Source organism: Osmerus mordax, chromosome 18 (assembly GCF_038355195.1).
Source record: "Osmerus mordax isolate fOsmMor3 chromosome 18, fOsmMor3.pri, whole genome shotgun sequence".
NCBI lineage: Eukaryota > Metazoa > Chordata > Actinopteri > Osmeriformes > Osmeridae > Osmerus > Osmerus mordax.
Genome location: NC_090067.1, coordinates 13518008 through 13536853, shown reverse-complemented (window position 1 = coordinate 13536853; position 18846 = coordinate 13518008). Strand labels below are relative to the sequence as shown.

The 18846-nt window shown below is 47.2% G+C and overlaps 2 protein-coding genes across 2 annotated transcripts; one reads left to right on the top strand and one right to left on the bottom strand.

Moving 5' to 3' along the window:
* Window positions 1-3347: 3347 nt before the first annotated feature.
* Window positions 3348-5366, top strand: bet1 (Bet1 golgi vesicular membrane trafficking protein). Its single transcript, XM_067256035.1, has 4 exons — window positions 3348-3500; window positions 3892-4001; window positions 4125-4181; window positions 4577-5366. Exons 1-4 carry the CDS (start codon window positions 3482-3484, stop codon window positions 4730-4732), a joined length of 342 nt encoding a protein of 113 aa, XP_067112136.1. The 5' UTR covers window positions 3348-3481; the 3' UTR covers window positions 4733-5366.
* A 42-nt stretch (window positions 5367-5408) lies between these two features.
* zgc:85777 lies at window positions 5409-18514 on the bottom strand. The gene is made up of 9 exons (XM_067256034.1): window positions 18295-18514; window positions 15229-15349; window positions 10011-10140; window positions 9714-9820; window positions 9162-9329; window positions 8869-9042; window positions 7302-7463; window positions 6062-6212; window positions 5409-5925 (listed from the first exon to the last, which is right to left on the bottom strand). The coding sequence occupies exons 1-9, from the start codon at window positions 18490-18492 to the stop codon at window positions 5835-5837; spliced, it is 1302 nt and encodes a 433-aa protein (XP_067112135.1). The 5' UTR covers window positions 18493-18514; the 3' UTR covers window positions 5409-5834.
* Window positions 18515-18846: the final 332 nt, after the last annotated feature.

Below are 18846 nucleotides of genomic sequence, written 5' to 3'. Positions count from 1 at the left end.
TGCCTTATTTAGGTATAGCGTCAATGATTCTTTATTATTTCAATATTCAGCTTGTCTAGACCTACTGCAGACGTACCAGTAATGCACAATCCACAAACTAGAAAGCTACTGCTATCACATTAAACCTCCCTTTTCCCTGTTGGATTGCATCATCAGTGGTGTGAATCAGAGTCAAAGCTTCATTTTAAATGCACTAATTTGCAGTCAAGTAAATTCCAGCATAGCTGAGCCAGAGGAATTCCTTTAACTGCACTTCAAAGAGATGTCAAGTGTGGGAATCAGATCCACCGATCTCTGTGTTTAAAAATAGTAAGAACACCTTGCCTTCTTCCTCTGGCACACACTCTTTCATCTCTTCTCCCCGCTGCCTCACTCCCTCATTTCTCAGGGAATGGATGGATGGATGGTGTTCGTTCTCCCAAGGAATTAACATATGAAGCAACACAAGCACCTGGAACCCTGGGAACATATAGCTTAGTGGTTAAAGCATATTTGTACATCACCATTCACATTTTTCCCCCTAAAAAGACAGCATAATTTCTCTTTACAATCAATCAAAAGCCACAGTGGGTTTTCTCATTTATTGCATCTTTTCAGCCACACAAAAGAACCGAAAGCTATAACAGAGTGAAGTCCCTGCATGGAGCATCTATTTGCACATTAAATCCAATAAAATGATTGATCGTTCGTACCGAAATTAGCTTTCTAATCTGAGCCCATCATTCAAATAGTAATTTCAAAAGTTTCCTAAATGATATCCCTAGGGGACGAGTACAGGCTGCACTAATCCCAGGTTTGAGTAGGCTAAAGATGTTTGACCCCCACCAGGTCAAATCGAATCTGATATTCTCTGAGCGGAGATGCTGAGAAGTTGAACCGCTGTCCTCTACACTGCCGTTCACAGTCCCAGTCAAGAGAAACGCTTTGTAAAATGCCTTGTGATAAAGCTAATCTCCTCAGATCCATGACGATGGCCGAAACGCACATTCAGCTAAATCAATAGAAGCTTTCTTCCACTTTGACACTAACGCCGTGGCACAGTGTGCATTAATGTGGGGTGGAGGAGGAGGCGTTGCATTAGAAGAAATGGTCTTTGAGATGTATTTATTTATGAGGCGTCAGGGATCAGAATAAATTAACGTCACCTGAGACGTTTGAATCTTTGAGATCATATTACCTGTCTTAGGTGCCACTGGCATTGTTTGGGGGAAAGATGATTAATGTGTGAATAAAAGTGACTTACGCATGATAACCAGCACCCGGGATCTCATTTCGTGCGACTATAAGGAGAAGAGTTTGATAGTTTGGCAATATTGCCGATCTCGCTTATCCTCTGAGTCACAGAAGGGTATAAAACATGTCCATTGTTAAGCCAACTATTAAGTCAGCGAGGCAAATCAAAAGTATTTGCACCCCTTTGACAGATGCCCCATTTCAAAACAACAGAAATCACTCTCAGGGAATGACAACCAATTGTTTCTGTTTATCTCTAACCAATCTGCTTTCAAAGTTACCTTACTGGCCTCAGACAACAAATAATAAAGAAAACAATGACTGGGGGTTGAAAAGGTTTGCAAAGAACTTGCTGTGCCTGTACACATGGTAGGCTACTGTTGTAAAAACAAACACATATCTCGGCATAACATGCAGACGGATGCTCAGTCAAGCTGCCGATGAAAAGCTGATTCCTAATTCCAGTGGCGGTTTTACATGGGGGCCTACAGGGGCCAGTGCCCCTGTAAAAATGTCCCTGGCCCCCCCTGTGGCCCCCCCTGAGCTGACTGAATAATATGACCTAATTATTAGTATTTTTTACGTTTTTTTTTCAGTATCATGAAACGACGAAGGGTTAGGAGGAGCTGGAAGAGGCAGGTTCAGAGCCGTTTGTATGATTTTAATATAAAGCTAAATTAAAGTATTTAATGTTTAAATATCAGTTGTTTTTAATGTGCCCCTCTGATTAAACACTGGCCCCACCTTGGCCCCCCCTGTAAAAAAATTCTAGAACTGCCACTGACTAATTTTCACCCTTGGTTCCTGCGCCTACGTGAACAACGCTAACCTCATTATCCGGAGAGTTCCTACTTCAAGGCCGTAGCCATGGAGTCAACATTGGGGGGTACGAAATCTGCTAGGGAGTCTGAGGTTTTTTTATGATAATTTTGGACAGCGTGCGTGGTTGCTTGTCATAGCTAGCACATTTATATTGTATTTATATTTTTATATCAATATATTGGGGGCGAGGGCATTTTGACCAGATTTGAATATTGTGTGATGAATATATATAAATGATTACGGCCCTGTCTTCCTAAATTAGATTTCACCAGTAATCACCAGCTTCTTATTGATATTGACTCTTGAAATATCATTTGAACCATTTACCATAACCTCTCATAGCCACGGACAAACATCATTGGGCCGGATGGCGTAGAGAACACAGATAAATGACGGTTGAAGCTCCAAGCAGCGCGTGGCTGATCTGTTCAGGGAGTTTATTGTGCTAATTAGAATCACGAAGTGAGGTGAGAGTAGGGTCTCGCGCTCACTGTTTTTTTTTTTTTTTTTTAAACATCTCTCTCCCCTGTAACATAAAATACCTGCACTTTTGTTACACTGACTGGCCGGGGAAAACACAACATTTTCTGTTCTCTCAAATACCAGTTAGGCTATCTTTGGTGAGCATCAAAAGTAATTTAAAATGTCAGTCACACAAGTCAGATTCTTGAAATGGACCTAACCCTTGAGCTAGCGTTGAGCTAAATATGAAGAGCAGGGAGAAAGTAAACCAAGATAATAATTAAAGTGTCAATCTCCATACCTTCATGTCCCACTCTGACAACGAAGACTACTATGTCTAGAAAGGTTAACGGTTGTTTTGCGAGCTTTTCGATAAAGCTGAGATGGCCTATATTTGGAGTTCATTGGAGGAATTTGCTTGTTCATGGTGATTGCTCAGGTAACTGTATGGTACTGAATGATTTTTCTTCAATGTCAGGCTATATACAGAACATATATTGGGATGTTATTTAATAATGAAAAAAAAGAGATATGGAATCTGAAAATAGAGTTTATTACATTAATCAAGAGGGGATTACGGGAAGAGCCAGAACGTGACTCATCTGGTCACATTATTACTTCTTACACCACAGAAACATGTTGCTGAAATGATTAATGTAATCTCTACTGGGAAGTGCCAACTAAAATTGTATGTGTGAAAGTGGATATGAGCAGAGAATGTCTAAACAGGCTCTGATATGAGTCATTTTAGATCTGTTTGAAAGGAGACGGGGCGGAGTCTAGCCTGTGAACAAATGCCTTGCCGGCTTCCGTAAGATGTCGTGGCGTTATTGCACAAATAATCTCACTCATAGCTATCTTGAGTTCAACTAATTCACTGCCACAGTTACAGAAGCTGGCATCATCACACTACCTTTGCCGTTTCTTTTGTACAGCCAAGACCCGTTTGAAATAATAAATCAAAATGCGACGTGCCGGTTTGGGTAAGAGAAATATTTATATCTGTTCAGTTTGCTAGCTCTAGCTTCCTAGCTAACTAACGCTAGCTCTTACTAGCACCAACAGTGGCTTGCCAACAGGCCTACTGCACTATAACGTCCAGCATGCTAGCTAAATCAGCATGTTAGCATAGCTATTCAAAGAAAATATTAGATGAGTGTTTTGTGTGTTTCTTGCTCCCCTCGGAACATCCTTGTAAGCCTTATACTAGCTAGCTATATACGTCATCATTGCCATGCCAAACTTTCACTACCGCTAGTAGATTCAGTAAGTTCCCTTTTTGTGGCCAATTAACCTGAGTTATTGAAATAGCCACCGGTGTTTAGCATCCACAGCCTTGTCAGTCATGGTAAATTTGTTTTGTTTTTCACATAGGGGAAGGAGGGCCTCACGGAAATTATGTGGCAAGCGGATACAGCGTCCACGAAGAAGAAAATGAGAACTTACAGGAAGCTCTAAGGGCCAAAGTCAACGCCTTGAAACATGTAAACACTTAATTAGCACATTTACACCACCTACTAATACATAATTAGTGTTCTAAAAAGAGCCAGTCAGCAAAAGTAATTTATCTTCTATAGTAACAATCCCATTTTACAACCCTCTTCCAGATGACAATAGAAATTGGAACAGAAGTCAAGTACCAGAACAAAATGTTGGAAGACATGGTGAGTATAATGTCTCTCACACACAACAAGACTAGCCCTATATCTTAAATAGCCTTAGCATTGTGATGATGGAACCCCACATCTTCAAACAGTGACCCTCCAACATGATGCTACGAGGTTGCTCGCCGACTCAGAGCTGCTAGGGCCTCGACTAGTCCCCCCCCAACACACTTACATTTAGTCATTTAGCAGACGCTCTTATCCAGAGCGACTTACAGTAAGTACAGGGACATTCCCCCGAGGCAAGTAGGGTGAAGTGCCTTGCCCAAGGACACAACGTCAGTTGGCATGACCGGGAATCGAACTGGCAACCTTCGGATTCCTAGCCCGATTCCCTCACCGCTCAGCCACCTGACACTTACGATGATCTTACGATGTGTTCTCTTTCGATGCAGGACTCAGATTTTGACTCGACAGGCGGTTTACTGGGAGCCACCATCAGCAGGGTGAAACAGCTGTCCAGGGGCAGCCAGACCAAGCTGTTGTGCTACATGCTGCTCTTTGCTCTGTTTGTCTTCCTAGTCCTCTACTGGTACATCAAGCTGAGGTGATGAGGCGTTTCCCCCACACCCTGACTTCTCAAAACCCCTCACCTGAATCTGTGCCATTGACCCTGGGGTGCTCTATTGGAACCGACGGCCGTGACCTTGACTAAGTTTGAGATTGAGAACCAAGTTGGATTGAATCTGGTGCCTGGCTACAAGACAAAACAATGTGTGGTTTTATGTGGATCTCACGACAGCAAGATTCCAACTTGATTCCACTCTGCCAGAAGTCTTATAATCAGGAGGTCTTCAACAGTAATTCAGAACACTTGATTCTAATATAATTAGCTTGTTGATGTTTTAAATCAGTTGGTTATAACTCGCCAAAAAACTACAGGGAAAAAGTGGTTCTATTAGACAACCGCAAGATAAACCAGGTATACGTTAACCTGTAGTGGGAAGGCAGGGTCTGTGGTTCTAAAACAGTTGTAAAGATGGCTGGAAGACATATCTAAAGTCTATCGATAATGATCTCTCTTGAGGGGCAGTGGAGTAGCACTGGATGAACCCCACAGTGTGGAAAAGAGACATTTGTACACGACTCACCCCGCCATGTTCTTCCTGGAGAGACAACCTCCTCTTCCTGGATCTCAACTATCCTGTTTTATATGTAAATAAATTAGATTTATGTTTTAAATTCCATTCTGTGGTGCTGTAACGAGTCTGTATTGTTGGCCTCACGTACAGATGTCAGATCAAGTTTAATTTAGACAAAAGTGGATTAAAACTGTACATACCGTTCAATGGCTTATTGAGACTATACTACAAAAAATTACAGGTTCTAAGCAAAGGTTGATCTGACACATCAAGATTACTTCATTTACAGACGTGGTGAATATCAAGTATACCTTGATGAGTCATGTACATCAGAGAGGATGGTAATTGGTCCTGAATTCTGAATTTACATACGCTACAGAACAGGACCTTACTGTCACTCAGTCTCCCAAGATAGAAACATGCCACTATAAACACATCCCTGGTTACCGTGGCTACAAACCTGATCACAGGACACATGCCCTTATTATTATGTTTCCATGGATTTACTGCTAATAAAATGCACTTCGGGTGACGCGTTCATGAGTAATCATAGTCGTCACATATGATGACATCACTTCCTGGGTAGGGTGTCCATGTATTTGCAGATGATGGCCAGCATGACCTCATCGGCCCCTCCACCAATAGACAGCAGCCTGGAGTCTCTGAACAGAAAACCAGACACAGAACGGGCAATGAGTAACAGTTTACATTTAGTAATTTTTTTACGGTCAGTGTGGTAGTCCCCTCACCCACCTGTAGAACCTGCTGACCAGAACGTCAGTGTGGTTGATCACCCACCTGTAGAACCTGCTGACCAGAACGTCGTTGGTGAAACCCATGCCCCCCCAGAACTGCAAGCAGCTGTCTCCCAGCTCCCTGCACAGACGCCCCGCCTTCAGCTTAGCCATGGACGCCAGCTTGGTCACATCATTACCTCTGATGAACAGAGCTGGAGGGAGGAGGGGAGATTAGGCCAGGGAGAGGGAGGGAGGAGGGGAGGTAGAGTAAGGCAGGGAGGGAGAGAGGGAGGAGGGAGGGAGGGAGAGTAAGGCAGGGAGGGAGAGAGGGAGGAGGGAGGGAGAGTAAGGTAGGGAGGGAGAGAGGGAGGAGGGAAGGGGCAGAGAGAGGAGGGAGGGAAGGAAGAGTAGAGTAAATTGTTTGGAAATATCTCCCTTGTTCAGACACATCTAATAATAAGCAGTTTAAATAAAACAGAAGTGAAGAGAGAGAGAGAGAGAGAGATGGCTCCAGTGATAAGCGTGGGTTGTTAACATATGCTGTGATCTCGGCAGCCATGGTGGAGCCTGCTAGGACTGGACCACACAAGCAGTCCATCAACACGTCTGTGAGGAGGAGAGGAGGAATGCATGGGAGGATGAAAGGATGGGGGAGGAGAGGAGGAGAGGATGGGGGGGATGAGAGGAGGAGAGGATGGGGGGGATGAGAGGAGGAGAGGATGGGGGGGATGAGAGGATGGGGGGATGAGAGGAGGAGAGGATGGGGGGATGAGAGGAGGAGAGGATGGGGGGGATGAGAGGAGGAGAGGATGGGGGGATGAGAGGATTGGGGGATGAGAGGAGGAGAGGATGGGGGGGATGAGAGGAGGAGAGGATGGGGGGGATGAGAGGAGGAGAGGATCGGAGGATGGGGAGGAGGAGAGGATCGGAGGATGGGGGGGATGAGAGGAGGAGAGGATGGAGAGAGGGTTGGGTGGCTGCCACATTCAGGCTGTATCCACCGACTGCCAACAGAGGTTGGCGGAGTGTTTCTGAGGCAGCTCCCAAACCTGACACCGTCATCAGTATTCACACCACGGGCTGAACACGCCAGGCATAACAAGGCACTGGAACCCTGCCCAACAGCCAGATGGCCCTCCTTTTCAAAAGGGATAAAAAAAGTAATCATCTGTGCCCTCTCTCTGTCCTAAGTTTAGGTGCGTTGAATTTGGGTCCCGTGAAGTGCCAGGTGGGCAGAGCTGAGGATTTCCCCCCCAGGTGGAACCAGGAGGGCTGAGTGAGGTGTTTGAGGCAGGGCTGACCTGTGGCGCGGTGCAGAAGCGAGCGGAGCAGCTCCACCTCTGTCTCCAGCTCGGCCAGGCGGAAGTGGACCGTCTGGTGGTAGAGAACGGGCAGCTTGAAGATCTTCCTCTGGCGTGTGTACTGGATGGTCTGCTGGATAACGTTGTCCATCATGGTCAGAACTGTACGGAGGCAGGGAGCAGGGATGTGGGGGAGGAAGGAGGCAGGGAGCAGGGATGTGGGGGAGGAAGAAGGCAGGGATGTCGGGGAGGAAGGAGGCAGGGATGTGGGGGAGGAAGGAGGCAGGGAGCAGGGATGTGGGGGAGGAAGGAGGCAGGGAGCAGGGATGTGGGGGAGGAAGGAGGCAGGGATGTGGGGGAGGAAGGAGGCAGGGATGTGGGGGAGGAAGGAGGCAGGGATGTCGGGGAGGAAGGAGGCAGGGATGTGGGGGAGGAAGGAGGCAGGGATGTGGGGGAGGAAGGAGGCAGGGAGCAGGGATGTGGGGGAGGAAGGAGGCAGGGATGTGGGGGAGGAAGGAGGCAGGGATGTGGGGGAGGAAGGAGGCAGGGATGTGGGGGAGGAAGGAAGCAGGGATGTGGGGGAGGAAGGAAGCAGGGATGTGGGGGAGGAAGGAAGCAGATGGTTAGTGAAGAAAACAACGACAGGGTTCCAGTAGCAGTCCTCTCTGCCCTTGCGTGTCTTAGCTGGACTGGGAGTGTCTTCCAGAGAACTGAGACAGTGTAATAACAGAGGGAGGGAGGGATGGAGTGGATGGGTGGGAAGAAATTAGGGAGAGGCTTTCTTCCTTATTCAGACTATGGAGCAGTAAGTGACGGGTGAAATGGACAGCAGTTCAGGTTGTGTGAGTGTGTGTAACAGATCTTTGCATAAGCATCTGTGTTGATACATCCTGATGTCATCAGCTAGCGTCAGGCACTGCTGAGCTGCTGAGCTGGAGTGAGACGAGGACTTCCTGCTCACCAAACGCTTCTATAAACAATGAGACATATTTGGTCTAGAAGAGAGTATTACTCTAGGAAGGGGAGAAGTATTTCTCTGGTACTGGTGTTCCTTGGGAGACAGACTCTCTGGTACTGGTGTTCCTTGGGAGACTGACTCTCTGGTACTGGTGTTCCTTGGAGACAGACTCTCTGGTACTGGTGTTCCTTGGAGACAGACTCTCTGGTACTGGTGTTCCTTGGAGACAGACTCTCTGGTACTGGTGTTCCTTGGAGACAGACTCTCTGGTACTGGTGTTCCTTGGGAGACAGACTCTCTGGTACTGGTGTTCCTTGGGAGACTGACTCTCTGGTACTGGTGTTCCTTGGGAGACTGACTCTCTGGTACTGGTGTTCCTTGGGAGACAGACTCACTGGTACTGGTGTTCCTTGGGAGACAGACTCTCTGGTACTGGTGTTCCTTGGAGACAGACTCTCTGGTACTGGTGTTCCTTGGCAGACAGACTCTCTGGTACTGGTGTTCCTTGGAGACAGACTCTCTGGTACTGGTGTTCCTTGGCAGACAGACTCTCTCAGGAACAGAGGATATGTTTCTGTTGGAAGTAGGAGAAGGAGGGGGGTCACTTACTATTGGCAACAGCCCAAAGCCTCTCTTCCTGGAACTGAAGCATTTGATAGGTGAAGCCCATCCCCTCCTGGCCAATCATGTTCTTGCAGGGAACGCGGACGTCGTCGAAGAACACCTCGGCCGTGTCAGACGACCTCATGCCCATCTTGTCGATCTTGCGGGCAATGTGGATTCCTGAGAGAGAGAGAGGGGGGAGAGGGGGAAATAAAGTTCTGAAACCTTGAAAAACTATATTCGAAAAAGTTTTAGAAAGTTTTCAAAAAACAAGCTTGGAAAGTTTGAAAAGGTGTCACCTGGTAGATCCATAGGCAGGCAGATGAGGGACTTGTTCTTGTGTGCGGGCCCATCGCTGGTGTTGGCCAGCAGGCACATCCAGTCTGCCTGGGTCCCGTTTGTGGTCCACATCTTCCCTCCACTCACCACAAACTCATCACCCTTCCTCACCGCCCTGGTCCTGATGCCTGGATGACCAGGGGAGGGAGGGAGGGAGTTGGATGGACAGAAGACCTATGATGTGTACTCCATGAAACATTTTCTCAATGTATTGCCTTATTCAAAGTCTGAATGCCATCCAGAATTAAAGATTAGCAGAAACACCATTAGAGGAGCCGTCAAGAGAGCCATGGAGAAGGAGGAGGAGGAGGAGGAGGAAGAGGAGAAGGAGGAGGGAGGAGAAGAAGGAGGAGGAGGAAGAGGAGAAGGAGGAGGGAGGAGAAGGAAGAGGAGAAGGAGGAAGGAGGAGGAGAAGGCAGAGGAGAAGGAGGAGGGAGGAGGAGAAGGCAGAGGAGAAGGAGGAGGGAGGAGAAGGAAGAGGAGGAGAAGGGAAGAGAAGGAGCAGGGCGTACTTGCGACATCAGACCCAGCTCCGACTTCACTCACACCCAGACAGGCCACCTTGTCTCCCAGGATGGAGGGCAGCAGGAACTCCTTCTTCAGCTCTTCTGAACCAAACCTATAGAATGGTCCCACACACACACACACACGCACACACACAAAGTTCTAGGTAATTCGGTGACATATGAATGTAAGGGACCACAGAGGGTAATCTCCATGGTTACCTGGCCAGGGCGGGGATGGGGGAGGGTAATCTCCATGGTTACCTGGCCAGGGCGGGGATGGGGGAGTGTAATCTCCATGGTTACCTGGCCAGGGCAGGGGTGGCCATGTCAGTCTGGACTCCGATGGCCATGGGGATCCCTCCACAGTTGATGTTGCCCAGCTCCTCTGACACGGCAACACTGTAGCTGAAGTCTAGCCCCAGCCCCCCATACTCTGGAGCAGGACACACACACACACACACACACACACACGGTCAGAAGCAGTACACACACACACACGGTCAGAAGCAGTACACACACACACACGGTCAGAAGCAGTACACACACACACACACACGGTCAGAAGCAGTACACACACACGCACACACACGGTCAGAAGCAGTACACACACACGCACACACACGGTCAGAAGCAGTACACACACACGCACACACACGGTCAGAAGCAGTACACACACACACACAATCTTGGCCTAATTATTGGGGAAATCCTGCTGGGTCTGATCGGACCCTGCTCCCCAGCCCGGATAACAGGCAGCGGGATAACAGGCAGATTAAACACCAGATGGAAGGTGCACCTGGTTGCCACGCGCTGCATTACAGTATGGCACACACAGCACATGTACAGCATGTGGAAAAGGCATTTCTTTGGCTGAGGTGAAGCCTCAGGTTAAGGAGTGAGTTATTTTTCCAAAACGGAAGCTAGCTAGTTTTAGTTAGCTTCCGTTACCTAGCAACCTAGCATAATACTCGTAGCAATGCTACTACCTGCTAGTGTTACTTGTTAGCCTCCTAATTGTACATTTTGAAGCCATACTACAGCGTTTGTCATAGTTTTTGTCTATCGGAAAATAGTCGGTTGGAATGTTCAGAATCACATATGTGTGACGCTACTCCTTAACGGGTTAATGAGCTCCAACCATGTGTCACCACAACCAGAGGAAAGACAAGTAAGAACCCCACATGGATGATCTCTCCATGTGGGGGGGGGATCTCTCAGGAAGACACACCCGCTCTCCTTCCCTTCCTCTGCTGAGGGAGAGATAACCAGGGGGGCCAAACCAGGCTGTCTTCTGAATGACAAACATGAACCCTCCTTGCATGTCTCTCACTGGTCTGGGCCGGTGATGGGTCCGGGGGTTTCCAGGACAGTGGAGTCCCTCTTTTCATCTTAATTTGATTGTTTTTGCAGATGTTCTTTTCTCCTTACAGTATCTTTCTGGGAATTTTTCATGCTTTATTGGTCATTTTTTAAGGGAAGTGTGGGGAAAGAGAGTGAGAGTGAGAGTGAGAGTGAGAGAGAGAGAGAGAGAGAGAGAGAGAGAGAGAGAGAGATTCAGCAATGGCCCCGGGCCAGGTTAGACTCCAGCCTGCTGCGGTGAGGCCTCAGCCATACTCTAGCCTCTCTGTGCACGGCACAGCTAGGAAAAGATCACTTGCACACTGCGCTGACAAATGTACAGCTACTTCTAACTAATTACTTAATACATCCAACCAGACAGTAATGAAATCAGAATACTGTAAATATATAGTTAACACACTGACACTGTTGACAGACTCCCTAACGACCCGTGACTTGGCAGAAAGACAAACAGACTGTAATATTCCACGTCAGATTAAGTAGGAGGCAACAGACAGAAACATCACTCACCAGCAGGGGTCAGAGTCACCTGCCAAGGGGGTGGGGGGGGGGGCGGGGGGGCGAGAGAGAGGAAGGGAGGAGAGGGAGGGGGGGAGGAGAGGGAGGGGGGGAGGAGAGGGAAGGGGGGGAGGAGAGGGAGGGGGGGAGGAGAGGGAGGGGGTGGAGGAGAGGGAGGGGGGCGGTCAGTAAAAGAAACAAGAGAGAGCTGGAGCCTTTTCACCCCCCAGAGAGAAACATCTGCAGCTGGAAATGTTCACACGCTGCGGACGGAGAAGGGGGGGTACAACATCTGGAAGAGCCGGGAAGCTAGGCACAGCAGGGGGGGGAGCCAGGCACAGCAGGGGGGAACGTCAACCCTGGCTGTCACCGACGGACCACATGTTCTGTCGTTCCTCCTGGCCTGCCCTGGGCTCAGAGCCCAGCTGCCTCAGTGGGATGTTCAGATGCCGGCATCTCCAAACTAACCCCCTGCAAAGGTCTGACCTGCTGGACCACTGGTCTGGAGGGTGGAGGAGGTCTGGAGGGTGGAGGAGGTCTGGAGGGTGGAGGAGGTCTGGAGGGTGGAGGAGGTCTGGAGGGTGGAGGAGGTCTGGAGGGTGGAGGAGGTCTGGAGGGTGGAGGAGGTCTGGAGGGTGGAGGAGAGGGAGGGGTGGCGGTTCACGCTGCCTCCTTCAACACATCACCTGACTGATCCGTGCTCTGAAACTCAGAAGAACGGCTCCTAAGCGACCGCTTGATTGGCTGCGTCTCCGCGCGGAGGTCTGAGCCAGCCAATCGTTCTCATCTGTGTCTCCATGACAACTCGCGACGGGACCATGCGCTCCTCACTTGATTGCGATGCCCTGGCACGCTCGTCACGATGTGGTCGCCATGACAACGCTTTCAAGCGAGATCCCAACTCACACACACATGGGTTGATAATCTCCGTGGGGGGGAGGGGGGACTTGGCAGTGACCTTTGACCTCTCATGAAGGAACAGGAAGTAAAGTGGAGGAACGCCAAGCCCCACCCACAAGATGGAAGACAAGGTCAACATTTGAGTATGCTTGGTGGTCTCTCTCATTGGATGCCCCGACAGCCATACCCCTGCCAACACTTCCCATGCGGCTGTTAAAAAACAATCCTGCTTTTTCCTCCGACGGACTGGAGGGTGAAGGGCCAGCTGTCCTGGTCTGGAAATACAGTCATGAACATCATTTTAGCAGATGTTTTTCTATTTTATCATTATTCTCCAAAGTGACGTACAGTCCAAGGGGGGTGGGATTTAAACCTGTGACCTCAAACTGCAGTCAAAATGCTCTGACCGCCGGGCTGCATCCACCCCGGCCTACAATAACAAGTTCTGGACGGAGGTGGGTTCTGACAAGACGGCTCGTTACGATGATGAACTGTCTGGGCTGAGAGAGGCCAAGAGAACAGAACAGACCCCTGGTCTTCCCCCCGTGTCAGGTCTCCTATCTGGGCTGATCTGGGAGGGGAGCTGGCGTCTGCTGTGCTGGTTGGAGCCGGTCCACACAGCATCTTCCAAGGAACTGGGCTTTCATAAGACGACCCCCACTACAAAGCTACACCATTCCTGCAGGGCTGGAGAGAGATACTCACAGCTCCAACTGCCCAGAAACACATTCCAGGATGACAGAGGAAAGTTTTCAGGGTTGTTCAGGAGTGTTTCAGTGAGAGCCAGTCATCCTGAGAGCTGTGTTTCTAGGCAGGATCTCTGCGTCATCACAGTTGCAATTTGAGGTCACTGCCGGGCTGAATTACTCCCTAATTCAGATGATCCCTCGTCTCCTGTGAGGTCATTTCCTGTCCAGGTCACAGCTCCTCTCCTCTTGATGCTGCTCCTGATAGGTGTCATCCAGATCACTCTTCATCTGTTCCAGACGGACTCCTCTCACAGTCGACTGTGTTCGTCAGTGTTCCTGCATTGTAAAGCATCTCTGAGGCTGTTCTGTACGAGGCCTGCTGGGTGTGGACATGACATGTGCATCACGTTCTAAAGTGCTTACATGTCTACATTGTTGTTGTTTGTAAAAGAATGTTGATATTGTTTATATTATGTTAACTATATGTCCATTGTGTGTATATGTCTTATTATTTTATTTTTCTTCTTTCCATTACTTTAATTTCATTACTTTGTCTATTTCTGCTGCTGTAACGCCCACATTTCCCCGCTTGGCGATTAATAAAGCGTTACCTTTTTAAACACGCACGTCCATTCAAGGGTAATAACCTTGATAAATAACTTGATTCAGCACTTGAAAGGGGAAACAAAAGACCCAGCAAGTCAGAATTTTCTACCTTACAGAACACCACTAGTTTAAATGATGTGTCCTTCACGTCTCACCACCACGAGTGTTCGCATTAAACACAAGCGGCGAAGCGACGCAGTTTATATCATACAAGGTTACCCATTTGGCCCTCTGCTAATCTGCTATGAGACAGCATCGTTCTATTCTAATCCTGTATACTAATGCTCCAGGCCTCAACACTCAGCACTTTGTAATGCACTCCCTCCTGGTTCTTATCTACAGATTTAAAAGCATATCTCCCCCAAAGGAACGACCCTGAACCTTCACTGCAGTGTCCTGCTTCATTCCCAAACGCTGGAATGGGGTTTGTGTCGTGTTTACGGTGTATCTTGGCTTTCTTTCTTGCTGAGTTACGCACAAAAATATGTGGTGAAATTGTCTGTTGTCAGGGTTTCATTCCTTGTACACAGCGGGTGGCCATCTAGAAACTAACCATATGTGTTTACTTCGTGTTGCGGTACCGTTAAACCGAGCCAACGGCATGGCCCATTTAAGGCAGAGATGTTAGCGCGCCTCAAAACGTACATTTACCAAGTCCACCAACTAAACATTCGGAAAACTTCGCTTGCGAAACTAATGATTCTTTAAGATGCGTAAGATAATTTTGTCTGGTGATGTGGTTGTCATTAAATGAAACCCTGCTCTCTCAGATACAAAAGCTAGCCTTTGTTCCAACTCTGATAAAGAACGATGGCGTGAGTTTGACACCTGCGGCATCGAGCCCATTAATGTCACTCTGCTACCTTTCCCACTACACAACGCAGAGCTAGAAAAGACTTGCGGTAGAAATTTTTTAAAACCACTATTCTCCACATTGACACGGAACAGACCATTGTGTAAAAAACAATAAACAAATTTAGCAGACGCTCTTATCCACAGCGACTTACAGTAAGTACAGAGACATTCCCCCAAGGCAAGTAAGGTGAAGTGCCTTGCCCAAGGACACAACGTCAGTTGGCATGACCGGGAATCGAACTGGCAACCTTCGGATTACTAGCCCGACTCCCTCACCGCTCAGCCAACTGACTCCCATTCAGTGTCTCGATTGTATAAAACGAGCTGTCCTCTCCCCTCACATAACGGTGAAGAGGCGAGCATCGGCAAAGTTCAGGTTTGTTTTAATAAGGTAAATGGCAGCTGAGGGCAGATGTAAGTGTCGTCGCGTCGCACGTCAGTGTCGCTTCCTCCCGATCTTCTACCTACTGGGATTCGAAACTCGAGACCTCTCACTTACGAACTTGACTGCCACTTTTATACACATCCGTTCAACCAGCTACGCCACGGAAAAGCTAGCGGTATTTATACAGAGGAGTGAGTTGAACAAGTTCAACTCTGTTACAGATGCATACCGACAGGCTTGTTGACTCCCAGGAATCCAGCGTTGCCCAGGACCTTGAAGACCTTGTGAGCAGGGAACATCCCCTCAGCTTCCCACTGGTCCACATATGGGTTAATCTCCTGGTCAATGATCTGGGAGAGACAAACACACTTTAGAAAAATACACATCTCTTTGTGTGTGTTTAAGCAGGTGTGAGTTTTTTAAAGCGTTTCTGCTCTGTCAATATCTGCCTGCCTCCTTATTAGTCTGTCAGCAGGTCTGTGTACTTGTACAGGCGGTGCGCCTGCTTGTCTGCCTGCAATATTGCCGTCCCACTAATGAATGACAAATATAAAAAGCTTATCTCTCCCCTGACAGTATTCAGGGAAATTGCTGGCCATTAGGCTGTCTCCATTCACAGCGTGTGGAAGTGTGAATGAAGGAAGAAGCCACAGTATCTTTGGACATGCCCGGCAATCCTGCTGTGTTCTGTTTTGTGCAAACTGTGTCTCTCTGTAATCTCGTGTCGGCAGACTTCTGGCCGCATGTGTGTGTGGTGTGTGTGTGTAATATAGCTCTGTACGCCATGACAAGAGGGGGATGTTATCAAACATGATACAGCCCACATACTGGGATGGTCAAATGTTCTGTTTTCTGGTGGGGACAACCAGCATACACATGGAACCATGACAGAACTGGATAAGCAAGACATTTCCAGCCACAGATGGGCAGTCAGACCCCCTCTCAGGACCTCAGCGCTAGCAGTCAGACCCCCTCTCAAGACCTCAGTGCTAGCAGTCAGACCCCCTCTCAGGACCTCAGTGCTAGCAGCATGAGTCACTGAGAGGAGGACTGCCTGGAAGGACTCCCCCTCGGGGAGAAGACTCCATGGGGAGTCAAGACAGATCCCCGCATCAAGACTGACCCCCGCATCAGTACTGACCCCCGCATCAGCACTGACCCCCGCATCAGCACTGACCCCGGGTCACCGGCCGAAACCACAGAACCTACAAGGAACCTGGGAAGCTTTATGGAAAAGGTCTGATCTGCTCGTGCTTCACTGTGGTTATTCAGCCGGATCAGGTTCCATCGCTATCCTACCATCTTTATCCTGTTGTAGAATGGAAATGATTAGTGTAGGCCTAATACTGATGCACTGGTAACTTTGATTGGAAATCAGTGCATCACTGGTTCCACTCGGGGGCCTTGAAAATGGCAATAAAACTCAAAATGGATGTTATGCAAAAGGACCTTAAAAAATAAAATAAACAGGGCTGGGACCTTTTAGACTAAAACAATTAAGTGCTGCCTTCAAAAAACTGCTACATGTTCCTGAGTTAACTCTGCTCTCTGCTCCATTATAGCTGTTAATATCGTTCTAATGCACCAGCACCTTTAATGGCCAACAGTCAAAACACCCTTGACAAACTTGACAATAATTCTGCTTTCAAGCTTTCCCACTGAGCACAATACCTCTCCCATGGCAAGTAGAGATAATTAAAACCTACCATTAATTTATTTTATTATTTATTTTTACATCAAATGGGTTATTCATTCAAACAAAGATACATTCTGTGCTCAAACCACTATCAGCTTCTATGAGTCATTTATTATAATGGTTTTTGTTTTAATTTCAGCAACACTTAATGCTATCTAACTAATGCAAAATGCATCATCATGTAACAGTTGTAGCCACCTGGCTAGGCTGGAACGGTATTTCCCTGTATAGACCTTGGTCTGTACACTGGTGGGCTTTGAAGGAAAATGTTTTTGTGGGACAGCTTATCGGCTACAAATTCCATCTCTGTTCTCTTCCCAAAACACACAGTACTAAGTTAGCCAAATACCCTTCCCAGCCAAGAAAAATCTTCAGTGTTCTACAAAACGGAAAGTTGGGAAGATGAACAACCTCTGTCTGGGCATAAATATTATACAAGCATGCCCTATAGTATCCATCAGATAATAACCTGATAATTCTTCCGTGTTACCCAGCACGCAAGCATCATACGACCAAAGGAGGGCGGACGAAAGGAAGATCTTTACAGGAACTTTAGGCCTAACTGTAGTAATTGATATGATATTATGGCACTGTAGTATTATTATTTATTTTCGCCATTGGCTACATTAATCAGATAGCTAGTGGAATCAACATGTTACTGTTGCTATATACTTGTACTGTAGTATCATTGCTTCACTGTGCCTGGTATCTGAGATGTGGTTGCTTTGAGATGTAGCTAGTAAATACAGTCTGTTCCTTGACTCTGAACACCGAAACACTGTTCGAACAACGTACTTCTAATCCTTGATCTTCTGCGGTACTTTCGATATCCACCGTTTGTATGTCGCTTTAGATAAAAGCATGCGGTAAATGAATCCAAAGTACAAATTAAATGTAAAGGTCTAACAGGACCTTGAATCCTTAAAGCTTGTTGCTTGGTGTTGATGTTGACAACCAGAACAATGATTTGACATAGCAGAGCTGAGAACTACACGTGGAGATGAAACTGAATCCCCTTTTATATTTCCCCCGTGATTTCAATGTTGGTCAACCTTCCCTCTCTAATCCTTTCATTTACCAAAATCTTTTTGTTTTCACATCCTAAATGGACTTTAAGTAGGCCAGTATATGACCACTGTGTAGGGACTACACATGGAATACACATTTTCGTATAAACATGGTTTGATACCAAGCTTGTCAACAATATTTAAAACTAAAGAAAAACTATACTAACATTAAAGAAACTTCCAAGTTACGATCCCATGTAGAATTCCCTCACCAGCGAACGTCAGATCAACCTTGGGCTAATGCCATTATTGCTTTTTATAATTTTAGTTTATTGCCCTTGTGTGCAGATATTGTTATTCAACACTGACCTCTCACCTACTTAATGTTACTGTTACTACGTCAGGTGCCTAAGGTTATAGAAAGTCAAAATGGAGTGTGTTCGATTGTTTTTGCATTGTGAGTACCTCTAATGCATGGAACATTTCATGGCCGTTTGTTTTAACCGGAGTTTTTATTAGCAAGCTAGCCAAGCAAGCTACTGTTGCTGAAGTTAGCAAGAAAGCTAGGCTAGCTAGCTAGTTGTGTTCATACCTTTCTGAGGGAGTCCTTCAGCGCAAAGTGCTCCTGGGTATATAGCAAATGATCTCCCGTTGTCTCAGGAGCACTGCTGGGTTTGGGCTTGGTTGATACTTTTTCAGATAACGTCCGTACTAAGCCAACCGACGTAAATTTGTAGAAATTGCGGTTAGCTAAGAAATTCATTCTCAGCGCTCCTTCACGAAGAGCCATGTTTACTTTCTGCACGACGATTCCTCGCTGGTGACTTGCACGTGCGCATTGGGTCGCTACACAACAACAGTCGGTGATCAAGTCAGTGGAGCTGAACGGTCAAACAATAGGCCCTACATTTATAAGGAAGTATTTCAAAATAATGTTTCACTTAGGCTATGCTTACACTCATTGACAACAGTGATATCAGCTGTAATATTACAAATAAAAACAGTCAGGGTAAATTACAGTGGTTGTAAACAAGCTCATTTAATAACATCGGTTTTTACCCATTAATAGCCTAAAACATGGCTTGACCTTCAGTCTAGAGATGGATCAAAAAGGGACAGATTAGCACTTTAAAAGACCATATAG

What these genes read in the sequence shown, in the direction of transcription:
- bet1 (XM_067256035.1), top strand. An exon ending in AAGTCAACGCCTTGAAACAT is followed by an intron (nt 4,002 to 4,124) that starts GTAAACACTTAA and finishes ACCCTCTTCCAG; the next exon opens with ATGACAATAGAAATTGGAAC. An exon ending in ACAAAATGTTGGAAGACATG is followed by an intron (nt 4,182 to 4,576) that starts GTGAGTATAATG and finishes CTTTCGATGCAG; the next exon opens with GACTCAGATTTTGACTCGAC.
- zgc:85777 (XM_067256034.1), bottom strand. Translation starts at nt 18,492, where the DNA reads ATGGCTCTTCGTGAAGGAGCGCTGAGAATGAATTTCTTAGCTAACCGC. An exon ending in GCCACCCCTGCCCTGGCCAG is followed by an intron (nt 9,821 to 10,010) that starts GTAACCATGGAG and finishes ACCATTCTATAG; the next exon opens with GTTTGGTTCAGAAGAGCTGA. An exon ending in CTGGTCAGCAGGTTCTACAG is followed by an intron (nt 5,926 to 6,061) that starts GTGGGTGATCAA and finishes TTTTCTGTTCAG; the next exon opens with AGACTCCAGGCTGCTGTCTA.